Source organism: Bufo bufo, chromosome 9 (genome assembly GCF_905171765.1).
Source record: "Bufo bufo chromosome 9, aBufBuf1.1, whole genome shotgun sequence".
Lineage (NCBI taxonomy): Eukaryota > Metazoa > Chordata > Amphibia > Anura > Bufonidae > Bufo > Bufo bufo.
The window spans coordinates 83,673,754-83,693,602 of NC_053397.1; the positions used below are offsets into that span (position 1 = coordinate 83,673,754).

Sequence of the window (19,849 nt, forward strand, 5' to 3'; positions counted from 1 at the left end):
ACGAGCTGCAGTGGAGTAGACACCTCAAAAACCAAGAAAGGTCTCTGGCTCCTCCTGCTTCCTCTTGTGCTGCAGTCTAGGCCTTTTCATCCACCTCTGGAGTGACAGTGCCACCTGCCACCCCGCAAACAGAGGATCTGCCAGCAACACCAACACCTGGGTCACCAAGCATCTCCACAATGTCCCACGGAAGCGTTCAGCTCTCCATCTCCCAAACGCTGGAGATGAAGAGGAAGTACCCCCCTACCCACCCGCGATCCCTAGCCCTAAATGCCAGCATTTCTAAACTACTGGGCTTTGAAATGTTGTCATTCCGTCTGGTGGAGACGGATAGTTTTAAAGGCCTTATGGCGGTGGCTGTCCCACAGTACGTCGTGCCCAGCCACCACTACTTTTCAAGGCGAGCCATCCCTTCCCTGCACAACCAAGTAGGGGACAAAATCAGGTGTGCACTGCGCAACGCCATCTGTGGCAAGGTGCACCTGACTACGGATACGTGGACCAGTAAGCACGGTCAGGGCCGTTATATCTCCATAACAGCACACTGAGTAAATGCAGTGGCGGCTGGGCCTGAGGCAGATAGCAGTTTGGCGCATGTCCTTCCACCACCGAGGATTGCAGGGCACTTCAGTTTGCCTCCTGTTGCTTCCTCCTCCTACTCTGCTTCCTTATCCTCTACCAGCTCCTCATCCGGTCAGCGTAACACCTTCACCACCAACTTCAGCACAGCCAGGGGTAAACGACAGCAGGCAGTTTTAAAACTTATCTGTTCGGGGGACAAACCCCACACCGCGCAGGAGCTGTGGACGGGCCTTGAACAACAGACTGATGAGTGGTTTGTGCCAGTCAGCCTCAAGCCCAGCCTGGTGGTGTGCGATAATGGGCGAAATCTCGTAGCAGCTTTGGGACTAGCCGGTTTGACGCACATCCCTTGCCTGGCGCATGTGCTGAACTTGGTGGTGCAGAGATTCCTTAAAACTTACCCCGATATGTCAGAGCTGCTGCATAAAGTGCGGGCCATCTGTGCGCGCTTTCGGCGTTCTCACCCTGCTGCTGCTCGCCTGTCAGCGCTGCAGCGTAACTTCGGCCTTCCCGCTCACCGCCTCATATGTGACGTGCCCACAAGGTGTAACTCCACCTTGCACATGCTGGCCAGACTGTGCGAGCAGCAGCAGGCGATAGTGGAGTTTCAGCTGCAGCATGCACGGGTGAGTCGCTCGGCGAAACAGCACCACTTCACCACCAATGACTGGGCCTCCATGCGAGACCTGTGTTCCTTGTTGCGCTGTTTCGAGTACTCCACCAACATGGCCAGTGCCGATAATGCCATTCTCAGCGTTACTATCCCACTTCTATGCCTCCTTGAAAAAACGCTCCTGGCAATGATGGAAGAGGATGTGGCACAGGAGGAGGAGGAGGAGGAAGAGGGATCATTTCATAGGGTTTCCGGCCAGTCATTCACAAGTGGCTCCAAGGGTGGGTTCCTGCACCCACAAACGCAAGGTACACAATTGTCCAGCCAGGCCACAGTTCTGGAGGATGAGGAGGTGGAGGATGAGGAGGAGGAGTTGGAGGAGGAGGAACCATGTTCACAGCAGGGTGGCACCCAGACCAGCTCATGGCCATCACTGGTGCATGGATGGGGGGATACAGAGGACACAGACGATACACCTCCCACAGAGGACAGCTTTTCGTTGCCTCTGGGAAGCCTGGCACACATGAGCGATTACATGCTGCAGTGTCTCCGCAACGACCGCCGAGTTGCCCACATTCTAACTTGTGCTGATTACTGGGTGGCCACGCTGCTGGATCCCCATTACAAGGACAACGTACCGTCCTTAATTCCGTCACTGCAGTGTGATCGTAAGATGCGCGAGTACAAGCACACGCTGGTAGACGCGCTGCTGGTGGCATTCCCACCTGACAGCGGGGGCACAGTGGAAGCACAAGGCGAAGGCAGAGGAAGAGGTCGCCAACGCAGTTGGGGCACCGCCAGCACCTCAGAAGGCAGGGTTAGCATGGCCGAAATGTGGAAAAGCTTTGTCAGCACGCCACAACAACCAGCACCACCAGCTGATATGGAACGTCTTAGCAGGAGGCAGAATTTCACCAACATGGTGGAGCAGTATGTGTGCACACGCCTACACGTACTGAATGACGGGTCTGCCCCCTTCAACTTCTGGGTCTCCAAATTGGGCACATGGCCTGAGCTTGCCCTTTACGCTTTGGAGGTGCTGGCCTGCCCTGCAGCCAGTGTATTATCTGAACATGTGTTTAGCACGGCAGGGGCGTCATCATAGACAAGCGCAGCCGCCTGTCCACAGCCAATGTGGGCAAGCTCACGTTCATTAAAATGAACCAGGCATAGATTCCTCAGGACTTGTCCGTACCTCGTCCAGAATAGACATGTATACCGGCACTAACCATCCATTGTTATACTGCAGCGCAATTGCTCATGTTTGTATTTTGGATATTTCACACTCTTTTGGAGTGTACCTTAATTTAAAAAAATTTAATTAAAACCAAAAACCTGTGTTGGCTATCTCGTCCTCCTCCACCGCCACTTCCACCTACTCTGCTACGTCCACCGCCTACTCAAACTCCTACTCCATATGGAACTCCACCTCATAAATCAAATTTTTTTTTTTTGTACATGTTTTATTTTATATCATTTCACTTATTTGTCATTTACATTTTCGAGTGAAATTCACCAATTTTTGGGTGTATAGTACCACTGCTATACCTAGTAGGCCGGTTAAAAAATAAATAAAAATTGTCATTTACATTTTTGGGTGAAATTCACCAATTTTTAGGTGTATAGTACCACTGCTATACCTAGTAGGCCGGTTAAAAATAAAAATAAATTGTCATTAACATTTTCGGGTGAAATGCACCAATTTTTAGGTGTATAGTACCACTGCTATACCTAGTAGGCCGGTTAAAAATAAAAATAAAATTGTCATTAACATTTTATGGTGAAATTAACCAGTTTTTGGGTGTATAGTACCACTGCTATACCTATTAGACCGGTAAAATAAATGAAAAAAATTATCTGTTACATTTTCTGGTGAAATTAACCGATTTTTGGTGTATAGTACCACTGCTATACCTAGTAGGCCGGTTAACAAAAAAAAACATTTGTCAGTTACATTTTCAGTTGAAATTCAACAATTTTTGGGTGTGAAGTACCACCGCTATACCTAGTAGACAGGTTAAACAATAAAAAAAATTGTCTGTTACATTTTATTGTGAAATTCAACAATTTTTGGGTGTGATGTACCACTGCTATACCTAGTAGGCCGGTAAAAAAAAAAAATTGTCAGTTACATTCTCGGGTGAAATTCAGCAATTTTTTGGCGTGATGTACCACTGCTATACCTATAAGACCAGTAAAAAAAAAAAACATTTGTCAGTTACATTTTATGGTCAAATTCACCAATTTTTGGGTGTAATATACCCCTCCTCTACCTAGCTTAATAAATTTTAATAATTTTTATTTTACATTTTCGGGTGACAATAAACAATTGTTTTCTGTCATAGACCCCTGCTCTACCAAGTAGACAGGTTAATTAATTTCTGTAATTTTTCTGTTACATTCTTGGGTTGACATTATACAATTTTAGAAGTGAAGGGAATAAAATTTCTGAAATGCTTCTTTAATTGATGCGCGCCACCTCCTTTCATTCAATGCTTAAACTTAAACAAGTTGTACCACATTTAAGCTTCAATACTTTGTCCCACATTTCCGCTATACTCTTTTGGACAACATTTGCGCCTCAATAGCTTTTCCCACAATTCCGCTTGACTCTTTTGGCCCACATTTGGGCTTCTGTAATTTGTCCCACATTTGCGCCTCAATAGCTTTTCCCACATTTCTGCTCGATCCCAATTTTGTTTTATACAAGTAGTGCACCTTTGTGTAGAGCTGGATCTTATATCTCCCTGCATGTGCTGCCTATGGCAACCAATCACATCACAGGTTTCATTTCACTACAGAAGACCTCCCAACCATCCGGGAACCAAGTGGGACATGCCCGCATTTCGGTGACTGTCCTGCGGTCCTGGGATGGCTGAGGTATGTCCCAATTTCAACTGTTTCTGCATCATTAGGACACAGAGACAGTTGAACGGAATAGCGAAGCAGCAAGCTATCTTATCCCTGCTTCACCATTCCACGGCCTCTGCTCTCCCCACTTCAGGTGCAATGTGGTGACACCTGCCTGCTGGGCTGTGTAGTAGGAGAGCTCCGATGTTCTTCGATCATTGGGGGGAATAGGGTTCAGTGAGTATTTTTCTTATTAAAAGCACCTGGGGTGGGGGCACCATGGGAACATAACTACTATACGGCGGCATAAATACTGTACAGGGACACTATGGGGGCATGATTACTGTGTGAGCGCACCATGGTGCCAGGACTACTGTATGGGGGCACTATAGGGGCATAAATACTGTGTGGAATGCCAACTAACTAGGATTTTATGTACCACATTTTTTGGGTTGTCAGTGTTACATTTATACAGGGCAATTATCACGAATGAGCTTTTGTACAAATGCACATCCCCAATGATAGCCCTGATCGTTGGGCCTCTAGCTTTAAAAGTATGACAGATGGCTTCTGGAGACTAATTCACTCTGCAAGGATCTTTATCCCAGACCTAGATCATTTATCTTCCTCTACATTAGGAAAAAGCTTCTTATCTTTTTCTACAGTAATGGTAATGTCTGCTTTGAAAAGAAACTCTTCTGCTGCTTTTACAATATACTTTTTCTTGGCGCAGCTTGCTCGGTAGCCTCATTCCTCGTCCATAACATGGTGAAGATACACTTGACTTCTTGTAACCCTAGTTCTACTTCAGGCTTTTAATAACTACAGCGAGTGCTCCGCTCATTATTGATCTTATGTTGGCTGTAAATGACTCAATTCATAACCAGATGCTTTAATCACCTGCTGATTTTCATTAACCTCTTGTAGAACAATCTCCTTTTCTCAATGTCAAGCTCATTAAACTTGTTTATGACATTCCTTGTATCACTGGATTGGATGGGTCAGATATTAAAATAGTGTTACATGGTTCCTCTTTACTAGCCTTTTTCTGAAAAGTCATGTTAATACAATATAGATGCCCTTGTAGATATTGGCTGTACGTAAATTGGATTGGAGTCACTTTAGAGATCAGATAATTGAATAACTTACAATTCCTTAATGTATTAGGTTAGAGTCCCTCCAGTTTATGCTGTTATGATACCCGTCTGGAGATAAACAATACACTGAAGGTATGTAGACTTTATGAATGGTGTAGATATTGCACTAATGGCTTCTGGGGGCAGTTGTGGTGATTTAAGCCTACTGTGGGGTTATCACTTGTTCTGAAAATTATATGATCCTTAAGGTAAAAAAAAACACTTTCTTTCAAACATAGCACCGTACCTATCCATGGATTGTGTCTGGTATTGCTTCTCAGCTTCACTGGAGTGACTGGGGCTGAGCCCCAATACCACACACAATCTCTTGACAGGTGTGGCACTGTTTTTGGAATAAAGTGATGATGATGTTGTGGTTGTTGGAACCCTTATTATAATTGTATTTACTATCTTCTATTGCAGACACAAATAAGCCCCCGGGAAGGATGGCAGGTTTACAGCTCAGCTCAGGACCCTGATGGCCGCTGCATCTGTACAGTGGTGGCTCCAGAGCAGAACCTTTGTTCCAGAGATGCCAAAAGCAAACAGCTACGTCAACTTTTAGAAAAGGTCTGTGAGTGCCATAATCCCTTTCATGGAGGACTTTTCATTGTATTTCATTGTGAAACATCATAATCAAATGAATATTCCAGCAAAGTAAACAGAAACTATTTTGCTTTAATAAATAAACCAGCGTATACTCACTTCTCTGAACCCCTAACTCTGCTGCCCCAAAGGTGTCCAGACTCCTGATGCTCTCAACTTCCGTCTGACTTCTTGATTTGTCAGGAAATGGCTGCGAATGCCACTCAGCCAATCACTGATTGGTATTGTGTCAGCACTACAGCCAGTGATTGGCTGAGCAGCATCCCCAGTCATATCCTACTATATTGAGAAGTCAGCAGGAACTGGAGCGCAACAGGGACCCCGGCACCGTCAGAACAGCCGAAGTGGGAATCAAGGAGGAGGGTCTAAGCTGTCACAGCAAGTCATTTTTGTTTTGCTGGAGTACATCCGAAAGTGCAGCATATTAACCCCTTAGGGACACAGCCTTATTTCACCTTAAGGACCAGGCCATTTTTTGCAAATCTGACCAGTGTCACTTTAAGTGGTGATAACTTTAAAACACTTTGACTTATCCAGGCCATTCTGAGATAGTTTTTTCGTCACATATTGTACTTCATGACACTGCTAAAATTGGGTAAAAAAAGTTAATTTTTTTGCATAAAAAATACCTATTTTACCAAAAAATGGGGAAAATTTGCTTATTTCAAAGTTTCAGTTTCTCTACTTCTGTAATACATAGTAATACCCCCAAAAATTGTGATGACTTAACATTCCCCATATGTCTACTTCATGTTTGAAATATTTTGGGAATTATATTTAATTTTTTGGGGATGTTACAAGGCTTAGAAGTTTAGAAGCAAATCTTGAAATTTTTCTGAAATTTACAAAAACCCAATTTTTAGGGGCCACTATAGGTCTGAAGTCACTTTGCGAGGCTTACATAATAGAAACCGCCCAAAAATGACCCCATTCTATAAACTACACCCCTCAAGGTATTCAAAACTGATTTTACAAACTTTGTTAACCCTTTAGGTGTTGCACAAGAGTTATTGGCAAATGGGGATGAAATTTGAGAATTTCATTTTTTTGCCTAATTTTCCATTTTAACCCATTTTTCCACTAACAAAGCAAGGGTTAACAGCCAAACAAGACTGTATCTTTATTGCCCTGACTCTGACGTTTACATAAACACCCCATATGTGGCCGTAAACTACTGTACGGTCACACAGCGGGGCGTAGAGTGAAAGGTGCGCTGTATGGTTTTTGGAAGCCAGATTTTGCTGGACTGTTTTTTTGACACCATGTCCCATTTGAAGCCCCCCCGATGCACCCCTAGAGTAGAAACTCCATAAAAGTGACCCCATCTAAGAAACTACACCCCTCAAGGTATTCAAAACTGATTGTACAAACTTTGTTAACCCTTTAGGTGTTGCACAAGATTTAATGGAAAATAGAGATACAATTTCAAAATTTCACTTTTTTGACAGATTTTCCATTTTAATATTTTTTTTCCAGTTACAAAGCAAGGGTTAACAGCCAAACCAAACTCATTATTTGTGTCCGTGATTCTGTAGTTTACAGAAACACCCCATATGTGGTCGTAAACTGCTGTACGGGCACACGGCAGGGCGCAATGCCATACGGTTTTTGGAAGGCAGATTTTGCTGGACTGTTTTTTTTGACACCATGTCCCATTTGAAGCCCCCCTGATGCACCCCTAGAGTAGAAACTCCAAAAAAGTGACCCCATTTTAAAAAGTACGGAATAGGGTGGCAGTATTGTTGGTACTAGTTTAGGGTATATATGATTTTTGGTTGCTCTATATTACACTTTTTGTGCGGCAAGGTAACAAGAAATAGCTTTTTTGGCACCGTTTTTTTTTTTTGTTATTTACAACATTCATTTGACAGGTTAGATCATGTGGTAATTTTATAGAGCAGGTTGTCACGGACGCGGCGATACCTAATATGTATACAATTTTTTTTATTTATGTAAGTTTTATACAATAACTTCATTTTTAAAACCCAAAAAATGTTTTAGTGTCTCCATAGTCTAAGAGCCATAGTTTTTTCAGTTTTTTGGCGATTATCTTGAGTAGTGTCTCATTTTTTGCGGGATGAGATGACGGTTTGATTGGCACTATTTTGGGGTGCATATAACTTTGTCATCGCTTGCTATTACACTTTTTGTGACGTAAGATAAATGGCATTTTTTACACCGTTTTTATTTTAATTTTTTTACGGTGGTCACCTGAGGGGTTAGGTCATGTGATATTTTTATAGAGCCGGTCGATACGGACGCGGCGATACCTAATATGTATACTTTATTTTTATTTATGTAAGTTTTACACAATGATTTCATTTTTGAAACAAAAAAAAAATCATGTTTTAGTGTTTCCATAGTCTAAGAGCCATAGTTTTTTCAGTTTTTGGCCGATTATCTTGAGTAGGGTCTCATTTTTTGAGGGATGAGATGATGGTTTGATTGGTACTATTTTGGCGTACATGCGACTTTTTTGATCACTTTTATTACCTTTTTTGGGAAGTAAGGTGGGCAAAATTTCAATTTTCTCATAGTTTTTATTTTTTTATTTTTATGGCGTTCACCATGCGGGGAAAGTAACATGACCATTTTATAGATCAGGTCGTTACGGACGCGACGATACCTAATATGTGTAGTGTATTTTATTTTTTTTATTTTTATTCAGTGCTAAAAAAAATTTTTTTTTATCTTAACTTTTTTCACTTTTTTCTACATTTTTTTGACCCAGACCCACTTGGTTCTTGAAGATCGAGTGGGTCTGATGTCTGTATAATACAGTACAGAACCCTATATAGGGTTCTGTACTGTATTTTACTTGCACTGAACAGATATATGCTTTTAGCATAGATCTGTTCAGCACCATGGACAGGCGTCCTGTTGCCATGGGAACCTTCCCCGTCCCCAACTTCGCAGACGGGGAAGGGTGAGTACGGGGCTTCGGGGGGCTGTCGGGGGGCTCTCTCCCTCTCCATCGGGGGGCTGCAAAGGCACAGCAGCCCCCCGATGGGAGAGGGAGGGAGCCCCTTGACCCTGACAGTTAACCTTTTCCATACCGCGGTATGGAAAGGGTTAAACGGCTGACATCTGCACAGATGTCAGCCGTTTATACCAGGGTGTCAGCAATGTGCTGGCACCCTGGTATAACCCACTAGAAGCCAACGAATTTTCAAGGGGAGGCGGGCGGGGGATCGCGATCCCGCCTGCCGCACCGCCCGCCTCCCGCAACGCCCCCACCGCCAGCGACACCCCCCCTGCACCACCCGCCGGCATCAAATCGTGCAGGGGGGTTGCAAAATCTTGATTTTAGGCACTCTAAAGTTTCTGATCCCCGCGCAGAAACTGCAAAAAGTGCAGCAAACCGCAGGTCTGAATTGACCTGCGGTTTGCTGCGATCGCCGACACGGGGGGGGTCACATGACCCCCCCTGGCGTTGTGACAGGATGCCGGCTGAATGATTTCAGCCGGCATCCTGTTCAGATTAACCCCTGGGGCGCCGGAATGCCTATTTAAAGTCAGGACGTACCGGTACGTCCTGTGTCCTTAAGGACTCGGGAAATAGGGCGTACCGGTAAGTCCTGTGTCCTTAAGGGGTTAATCACTGGTCAGAAATGAGTAAGTATAACGTCATATTGCTGTTTTCTTGATTTTGTTTTGTTTAATATACGTAACATTATAACCTCATAAACACTGGGTTTATCCAACCTTTTGTTTTAAAGCCCCATGGACGCTAATTGCAAACTATACTGTAATAAAGAAATTAGAAAATGGCAGGTATATGTAATGGGCAATCAATGAGGTCCTTTACCACATTCACCTTATATCTAAACAGCAAAAACAGGCCCAAAATAAACAGCAGTAATACATTTTGTAGGAAAGAGATCCCCAACCTTTTGTAGATCGCAACGGCCAGTGATTTCACCCCAACACCAAGGGATGCAATTCTGTAACAACCCTGGTGCCAGTAGTGCACTATAATATCTTCCAGTGCCAATAGCAGTGTATGTAAACAAGCCACTGGTTGGAGAACACCGATTTAGGCCTCATGCACACGACCGTATGTGTTTTGCAGTCCGCAAAACTGATGACGTTCCGTATGGCATCCGTTTTTTTTGCGGATCAGTTTTTTTTGCAGATCCATTGTAATAATGCCTATCCTTGTCCGCAAACTAGAAAAAAATAGGACATGGACAATTTTTTTTTGCAGAGCAACAGAACGGACATACTGATGCGACAGCCACAGCAGATTCTCTGCATTGGAATATGTTCTGTGTGGATGCCGCCTAAAAGCATTTGTATATAACACCCTCGGCACAGAGTACAAAATACATACAGTGTGTAGAGAGAAAAAAAGGGAATGATAATACTGGATGAAACAAGGATTTTGGATGGATTACACTGGTGAATGAATCCTTACTGGCGATGCACATTGTAGCAGAAGTGCTGATGATGAGCTGCCACCGTGGAATAGGGACAGATATAGATTTTTTATTACATGGCTTATGTAAGGCATCCAGTTTCTACAAGACATGAATATAAGACTGCCATAAAGCACTACTGCAAGGGCTGCAGAGAAAACCCATCAATCTTTTAAACCATCAGTATGGCAGGCCTCTCATATTCCATCCCTTCAGACACCCCTGATATAGAAAACAGTCCGCTGTCTGTGCTTACTGCAGACAGCCTCGTTTCGCTGGTGTAATAGAGCAGCGTCTTAGCGTGTAACTTCTCAGCTGCCAGACAGTCTGAAGTGCGAGGATGTTAAGCAGAATGCCACCTCTGCATTTCGGTGAACTGTGTCTGTATTTTACTCTTACACTCCTATTTGTCTGCTCCATTACAGACAGTACATACAGTAATGACAACCCTGTAAGGATGCAATTAATTCAGCAGATTAAGACTAGAGATGAGCGACTCTATTCGCAAATTTGGATTCCGAATATCCGATTTTTTTAGGCACTAAATCGAAGCCGAATCTTTTCTGGTTCGATTCGGACGAATATTGTAAAACGGCACCCAGCACATAAGCAATCAATTGTGTTCTAGAGGTAATTGCAGTAAGTTGCGGTCAAGCAATAACCACAGTCAACGATAAAAGTAGATACAGTTACACCTGAGTTTGCATCAGAGGGGACAGGCGAGGGAAAATAAATACAAAAAATCTTTAAAAAATTTACGAAGCGAGATAGGAGCTTTTTATGACAAAAAAATTGTGTTTTAGAGGACTAGAGGGGGTTATATACCAATTTCCTGGGCATTTGGAGCAAATTTGGTTGAGAATGAATAGATTCGGACCAAACCAAACTTTTTAAAAAATTCTGAGAATCTGAAACTAACCGAATCTTGGAAGATTAAGACATAAGCCAACATTCATGGATGTGACAGCACCTAGATTTTAGCATAATTTATGCCAATATGTGGTGCATTTTGGAGCATCTAGGTTTAGAGAAAGGATTTCTGGAATTATTTACTGGAAAAGGGGTGTGGTTGGCAGGATATGGATGTGGCATCAGATGCGACATTTTATACAAAAATTGGGCCTCAACTCTGCCATAAAATTCAGTCTCAAACTAGACCAACCAATAGTAGTTAGTATAAAGTTAGACAAAAGTGGCTACCCATGCACTAAATGTATTATCCATCCGTGCCCCTGTGACAAATCTGGTGCATGTCCACATAGTCTACCTTTACTCCATCTATAGGATTAGTAAATCTGAACCATTGTGTTAAAGGGCATCTGACAGCAGATCTGTAGCTATGACACTGGCTGACCTGTTACATGTGTGCTTGGCAGCTGAAGCCGTCTGTGTTGGTCCCATGTTCATATGTGTCCACATTGCTGAGAATAATGACATTTTTATATATGCAAACAAGTCTAGGAGTAAAGGCAATTTGCATATATTAAAACTTCGGGACCAACACAGATGCCTTCAGCTGCCAAGTGCACATGTAACAGGTCAGCCAGTGTCATAGGGACAAATTTGCTGACAGATGCCTTTTATGCATGGTTTTAAAAATATAACAATTCTCAAAATTTGACCTCTAAATGTTAATGTTTGGGACTGTACCTTGAAGAGGTGCAGCATTTCTTTGCTTTTGTATAGACATGGCAATATATATGGAGAAGTTGGATGGATAGATCTCTGTATATTCAAGACATTCATTCATACATGGTGGTATGTTCCACCTGCACAGTTCCTTACATCCACACAATCTTAGAAAATTACTAGGAAAGTTTGAAATGCAGAATGGGCCTGTTGTTAAGGCCAGCAGTGCGTGTCGGTGCAAGCTGCTGTCTCCATTGCTCCCTTTTCTTTTCCTTTAGAGCGCCTGCTCATCTGTGGCCTTTTAAAGGGCCATTGTGCGCATTTTCAAATCCTTCCCCAGCCAATCGCTAAGGGTCTCCGGGGATATAAGGCACTCTCTCCAAGCAGAGCATGCTTAGGGTTCCCTGTGATCAGCAAAGGTGTTTGAGAGACTTGTGTTTCAGTAATTCTCTTGCTTTATTGAGTCTGTGTTCCCGTCTGTATTCCTGCCATGTGCCCATCCTGTCTAATGTCACAGTTTAGCTTTCACTTCAAGTACATGTTTCAGTTCTCCTGTGTGCCTACAGTCTTGGTTTGGGATGTTGGTTCTGTGTTAGAGAAGACACTAGTAGCTTGTGATGAGGCAGAACTTGGCTTACTTGTGTGGAATAAGTTCCAAACATACAAGACATTTCAGCAAACTGTAACAGCAGCCATCTTGGTATAAAGAGAGAAAGAAAGAAAGAAAGAAACCAACAAGTTTTACAGATATACACAACTGGTAACCTTAACATACAGTGCCATCTACTGGTCAAGTGATATTAACCCCTTCAACCCAGGGCCTGTTTTCACCTTCCTGCCCAGGCCATTTTTTGCAAATCTGACATGTGTCACTTTATGTGGTAATAGCTTTGGAACACTTTTACTTATCCAAGCCATTCTGAGATTGTTTTCTCGTGACACATTCATGATAGTCATAAACTTGAGTCAATATATTTCACCTTTATTTGTGAAAACATCCCAAATTTACCCCAAATTTTGAAAAATTCCCAGATATTCTAATTTCAAGTTCTCTACTTTTATAATGGATAGTGATACCTCATATAATAGTTATTACTTTACCCATATGTCTACTTCATGTTTGGATCATTTTGAAAATGACATTTTATTTTTTTGGCACGTTAGAAGGCTTAGAAATTTGGAAACAAATCTTGAAAACCCACTTTTTAAGGTCTGAAGTCACTTTGTGAGGCTTACATAATACAAACCACCCAAAAATGACCCCATTTTAGAAACTACCCCCCTCAAGGTATACAAAACTGATTCTACAAACTTTGTTAACCCTTTAGGTGTTCCACAAGAATTAATCGAAAATGGAGATGAAATTTCAGAATTTCACTTTTTTGGGAGATTTTACATTTTAATCATTTTTTTCCAATAGCAAAGCAAGGGTCAACAGCCAAATAAAACTCTATATTTGTTACCCTGATTCTGCGGTTTACAGAAAAACCCCACATGTGATCGTAAACTGCTGTACGGGCACACGGCAGGGTGCAGTAGGAAAGGAACGCCATATGGTTTTTGGAAGGCAGATTTTGCTGAACTGGTTTTTAGATGCCATGTCCCATTTGAAGCCCCCTGATGCACCCCTACAGTATAAACTAAAAAAAAGTGACCACATTTTGGAAACTACGGGATAAGGTGCCAGTTTTATTGGTACTATTTTGGGGTACATATAAATTTTTAATTGCTCTATATTACATTTTTTGTAAGGCAAGGTAACCAAAAAATGGATGTTTTGGCACCGTTTTTATTTTTTATTTTTAACAACACTCATCTGACAGGTTAGATCATGCGCTATTTTTATAGAGCAGGTTGTTACGGACGCAATGATATCAAATATGTCTACTTTCTATTATGTTTGTTTCAGTTTTGCATAATAAAGCATTTTTGAAACTGAAATAATGATATTTTAGTGTATCCATAGTCTAAGAGCCATAGCTTCTTTTTTTTTTGACCGATTCTCCTAGGTAGGGTAAAATTTTAGGAGGGATGAGGTGACTGTCTTATTGGTACTATTTTGGGGGGCATACGCCTTTTTGATCACTTTATGTTGCAATTTTTGTGATGTAATGTGACAAAAAATTGCATTTTTTTGCACCGGTTTTTTTTTTTTTTTTTTTACGGTGTTCATCTGAGGGCTTAGGTCACGCATCCTCAAACTGCGGCCCTCCAGCTGTTGCAAAACTACAAATCCCAGCATGCCTGAACAGCCTACAGGTATCAGCCTACAGCAGGGCATTGTGGGAGTTGTAGTTTTACAACAGCTGGAGGGCCGCAGTTTGAGGATGCCTGGCTTAGGTCATGTGATATTTTTATAGAGCTTGTTTTACGGACGTGGCGATACCTAATATGTATAATTTAGTTTAATGTGTTTCACCTTAGCACAATAATAGCAGTTTTGAAACAAAAAGATTATATTTTAGTGTCTTCATATTCTGAGAGCTATATTTTTTTTATTTTTTGGGCAATTGTCTTAGGTAGGGGCTCATTTTTTGCGGGATGAGTTGACGGTTTTATTTATACCATTTTGTGAGACATACGCCATTTTGATCGCTTGGTGTTGCACTTTTTGAGATGTAAGGTGACAAAAATGGCTTTTATTTACACCGTTTTTATTTTTTTATTTTTTATGGTGTTTATCGGACAGGGTGGATCATGTGCTATATTTATAGAGCAGGTCATTACGGACGCGGTGATACCTAATATGTGTGGGTTTGTTTGTTTTTTCTGTTTTTATTATAAAATAAGGGGAAAGGGGATTTTGTTTTATTTTTTTACTTTATTAATTTTATTACTTTATTAATTTTATTAAAAACACTTTTTTTTTACTTTTTTTCTTTACTTTATTTCTGATGTACTCTTTTGGGGGTATTAACCCCTCTGCAATGCATTACAATACATCTGTATTGTAATGCTTTGCCTGTTAGTGGATCACAATGAGTCATACACTAACAGGTTCCCTAGGAGACCCAGCCTGAGGCTGGATCTCCTCGGCACCAGTAAAGGGCAGGTCCTGATGCCGTGCAAGGCATTGGGCAGCCTCTGCGCAGAATCGGGATGTCCTATCACGCATCAGGTCCCCGCCACAGCAGCATGGGGCCTTGATGTGCTCACTCACCCAACACAAACCCCTTCTATATTGCGATCAGCATGGACCGCGGTATGGAAGGGGTTAATCCGATGCCGGCATCGGATTTTACAGCAATGCCGGCGGATACAGCAGGGGCCCTGCTACCAGGGACTGCCGGGCCCCTGCAGTGATCGTGCGCGCACCGCTCTGGTTCCCGTGCGATCACCATGATGTACTATTACATCAAATTGCGGGAACGCAGTGGTTCCCATGACATAGTAGTACGTCATGTGTCGGGAAGGGGTTAAAGAGGTTGTCCGGTCCCAAAATCAAACTTCTTTTTCTATGCTCCTAACACCCCTCACTTCCATACATATGCCCCCAATACCTGTTTTTCATGTCTGAGCTTTCTTTCCCCCCTGGAAACATTAGATTATCCTGGCAGATCTGTTTACTTTCTCCCCTTTTTGTTTTGTTGAATACATAACTTTATTGATACACAATTCTTGCTGCACTGCACAGAGATGTGTCACAGGCTGGACACGCCCCCCACCCCCTGCTCTTCCTGCAGCATACACCCAGACAGGAAACTACTTCTCAAACTGTCTCCTATCAGGTATGTGCCTGATACACAGCCTGTTGTGTGCGATACTGCCTGCTGAAGTGTGTATCTAATCCCATCTTCTATGAGCCTGCCAGCTGAGCTGTGTATCTAATCCTATCTTGTATGATCCTGCCTGCTGAGCTGTGTATCTAAATCCTTATGCACACAACCGTATACATTTTGCGATCCACATTTTTTGCAGTCCCATTGAGTTCTATGAATTTGACGACCAGGATAGGACATATTCTATCTTTTCTGGGAGTGACATATGGATATGAAAAGTACACTGATGAAGTCCCTGTGCTTTCCACATCTGTGTGTCAGTTCTGTGACAGATAGAACATGTCCTATTCTGGTCCTCAAAATGCAGATCGAAAACCCATATAAATCAATGGGACAGCAAAAAAAAAGTGAATCGCACACGGACAGTATCCTTTTTTAGTGGATCTGCAATGGCAGACCGCAAAACGAATACATACTGTATGTGTGCCTGAGCCCTATCACTCATGCTGAGCGCCCATAACAGTGACATCCACAGCGCCCCCATAACAGTGACATCTAAAGTGCTCTCATAACAGTGACATCCACAGCGCCCCCATAACAGTGACCTACACAGTGCCCCCATAAAAGTGACATCCAAAGCGCTCTCATAACAGTGACATCCACAGAGCCCTCATAACAGTGACATCCACAGGGCCCCCATAACAATGACATCTAGAGTGACCTCTAATAGTGAAATCCACCGTGCCCCATGTGCCATCCACAATGCCTCGAGTGACATCTAGTTCCCCCTGTGCAATCCACAGTGCAACTTGTGCCATCCACAGTGCCCCATGTGCCATCCACAGTGCCCCATGTGCCATCCAGTGTGCTCCATGTGGCATTCAGTGTGCCCCATGTGCCATCCACAATGCCTCGAGTGACATCCAGTTCCCCCTGTGCAATCCACAGTGCAACTTGTGCCATCCACAGTGCCCCATGTGCCATCCACAGTGCCCCATGTGCCATCCAGTGTGCCCCATGTGCCATTCAATGTGCCCCATGTGCCATCCACAGTTCCCCAGTGCCACCCAGTGCCATCAATAGTGCTCCCATTGCCATCCACAGTGCCCCATGTGCCATCCACAGTGCCCAATGTTCCAGCCACAGTGCCCCAGTGAAATCCAGTGCCCCCATGTGCCATCCTCGTTGCCCCAATGTGCCATCCACAGTTCCACAGTGCCAGTCAGTGCCCCCAGTGAGATCCACAGCATAGCAATCAGCCACTGTGGCTGATCGCTATGCTGTCACTCCTGCACAGCTCTTACATCGCGCTGTACAGGAGTCAGTACAGGCTTCACATAGAAGCCTGTACACTGCAGACAGCGGCCAGCAATCCCGCGCATGCGCACTAGCTGAGTGCTAGTGCGCATGCGCGGTGAGTGAAGACGGCCGGCTGGAGCTTTCTTTTTGCAGGAGGCAGTGACATTCATGAAGATTATTTTTTTTTTAAATACCTGGTGAAGGTCTTTTCCCTTTCTTTTGCCCTCCTGCCGTTTATTCTAAAGCTGGGCAGAGGAGAACATTCTGGAGTAGATCTCGTCCCTGTACAGCGGGGGCCTGTTATCTATTCGCATGCGCAGGGTCCTCCTTCTCCTTCTCGGTGGAAGCTGACTGTGCAATACAGAACACGCTGCACGCCGACCTCAGCTTGAGGCCGCTGCGTTGTACTTTGTTCTCGGCCTGCAGGGAACCCATGCGCACGCTGATGATGTTAGACACGGCGCCGGCTGTAAAAGCGACAGATTCAAACAAGACACCGCTGCTTCCAGAGTGGTGTTCCTCCTCCAGAATAGGATGTCAGCTTCTGATGCCCCTGCAGACTAGATGGATCCTACAGACACCCCCTTGGCTACTCCAACCGTGAGTTCCCCTTTTGGGAGAATATGTATCACTTTGACATGCTTTATGTGTATGGTCTCCTGATACCTGGTTGCTCCTTTCTTATAGGGAGTGAAAAAGCCCAGAATTAAACCCAAAGTCTCTAGATGTGCAACTTGTACCAAGAGACTTCCTGAAAATCATAAAAAGAAGCTCTGTCAATCTTGCATTAACGAGATTGTAAAAGAAGAGCAACCATCGATCCTTATGGAAGTTAAATCCATGATCCAGAACTAGATAAAAACCTCCCTGGCCTCCCTCAAATCCGTTCCTCCTGCTCCACCTGCGAAAAGGTCCAAGATGTCCATTCAATCCTCCTCTGAAGCAGAGGACATGGACGAGGAGGCTTCCACCTCTAGACAGAACATTGATATGGATGTTCTATCAGAGGGAGAAATTCCGGAAGATAGTAAAAAAAATAATTTCTCTTCTGAAGATATGGAGGAATTATTGGGAGCTGTGAGAACTACCATGGGCATTGAGGACATAAAAAAAAACCCGGTCAGTCCAGGATGAGATGTTTGGTGGACTAAAAAAATCCAAAGTGTTCCCAGTAAATCAAAATATTAAAGAGATGATTCTGGACGAGTGGACGGACCCAGAAAGGAGATTGGGTGTTTGTAGGGATTTTAGGAACAGACTGGTGTTTGATCAAGCTGAAGTAAAGATCTTTAATGAAACACCAAAGATTGATGTCCAGGTAGCAAAGGTCATCAAAAAGACCTCCCTTCCTTTCGAAGATTCCTCTCAACTACAGGATCCAATGGAAAGAAAGGCCAATGCTCTACTGAAAAAATCATGGGAAGCATCTATGTTTGGAATAAAAACAAACATAGCGGCAACATCAGTGGCTAGATTCATGTATTTTTGGATCAGCGAATTAGAAAACCATATTAAAAACAAGACTCCTAGAGAAGAAATCCTAAACTCTATTCCCTTTCTCATGTCAGCCACAGCATTCTTGGCGGATGCCTCAGCTGAATCCGTTAGGTTCGCCGCAAAAGATGCGGTTCTCTCTAATTCAGCGATTCAACATCTAAAAGCTAAGTTATGCTCTATTGCTTTTTCTGGAGAGTATGTGTTCGGTCCGGTCTTAGACTCTATTCTCGAAAAAGCAGCTGATAAAAATAAATGGTTCCCTGAAGAGAGTAAAAAGAAGCCCTTTTCGTGCCTTTAACCCTCAGTCTAGATCCAACAGGGGCAAAGGAAAATCGGGGCGGTGGAGCTATCAAAAAGGGGGGGAAAGGCAGGGGTTATCTCCTCAATTCCCAAAATAAACAATCCGATAAACAATAACACTGTAACGGCCACGTCCACACACACATAGGGGGAAGGATAGTGACCACTGCGCTCCACCCTCACCCCTGGCCCTGCCTACTTGCCTCACGAGTCCTGATGACAGGGGACAACTGGACGACAGTCCCTAACTTAGGATACGTGCAGGGAAGACAGACAAGACAAAATACGGAACATGAACGGACCGGGTCAGAACCAAGAGAGCTACGCAGTACAAAGGGTTAAGCAAAGAATGGTCAGGAGAAGCCGGGGTCAAATACCAGGAGAGTAGAGAAGAACAAGAGGAGTCCTAAGAGAGTAGTCAGGTGGGAGCCGAGGTCACAATACCAGGACGGATGCGCAGTACAGGAGAAGCAGGCAAAAGGATCATCAGGGAACGGAATCAGATGAGTATTCAGTAGTCCAACAAATAGCCAGGAACCTAGAAATTAGCAGGCAACCTGTGGCTAGCAGGCTGCCTGTATTTATAGTGGGGAGTGAGGGTCATGTGACGTGGCCAGCATCACATGACCGACAGACCAACCAGTTGAGCACCGAGTGATCAGCTCGGCGCTCAAGGCAGACTTAGGAGCAGGGAGCCACCCAGCAGTAAAGCCACCCTGGGAATGAGGTCAAACACAGATCCTCATTCCCAAAGCTAAGCAACAGTTCTGCGGGCAATGGGGGACCGAGTGCACCTTTGGAACCACGTTACAGACACAAAAGTTGGGGGAAGGTTGAGAAGTTTTCTATCCCAGTGGGAATCCATGACCCGGAACCCCTGGGCCTTGGACATCATAGAAAACGGGTACAGGATAGAATTCTCCTCAACTCCTCCAAAGAAATTCCGGTTAACCTAACACAGCCAGAGCGTGAAAATTTGGCAGGGAGTCTTAGATTTAATAGACTCAAAAGTGGTAACAGAAGTCCCCGAACTAGAAAAGGGAAAAGGTTATTATTCAAACCTTTTTCTAGTCCAAAAAACAGATGGGTCTTCCCGTACCATTATAAATCTAAAAGGGTTAAACAAAGCCATTACCTACAGAAAATTCTAAATGGAGTCTATTTCTTCCATTATCCCTTTAATCAAAAAGGGAGCCTTCA

The 19,849-nt window shown here is 43.6% G+C and overlaps 1 protein-coding gene across 1 annotated transcript in view; it reads left to right on the forward strand.

Moving 5' to 3' along the window:
- OLFM3 (olfactomedin 3) overlaps nucleotides 1-19,849 on the forward strand; it is a 177,381-nt gene that overhangs the window by 89,707 nt on the left and 67,825 nt on the right. Inside the window, exon 2 of the mRNA XM_040408756.1 lies at nucleotides 5,605-5,751. Within this exon, the coding sequence (XP_040264690.1) occupies nucleotides 5,605-5,751 (147 nt within the window). The remainder of the gene's footprint in view (nucleotides 1-5,604; nucleotides 5,752-19,849) is intronic.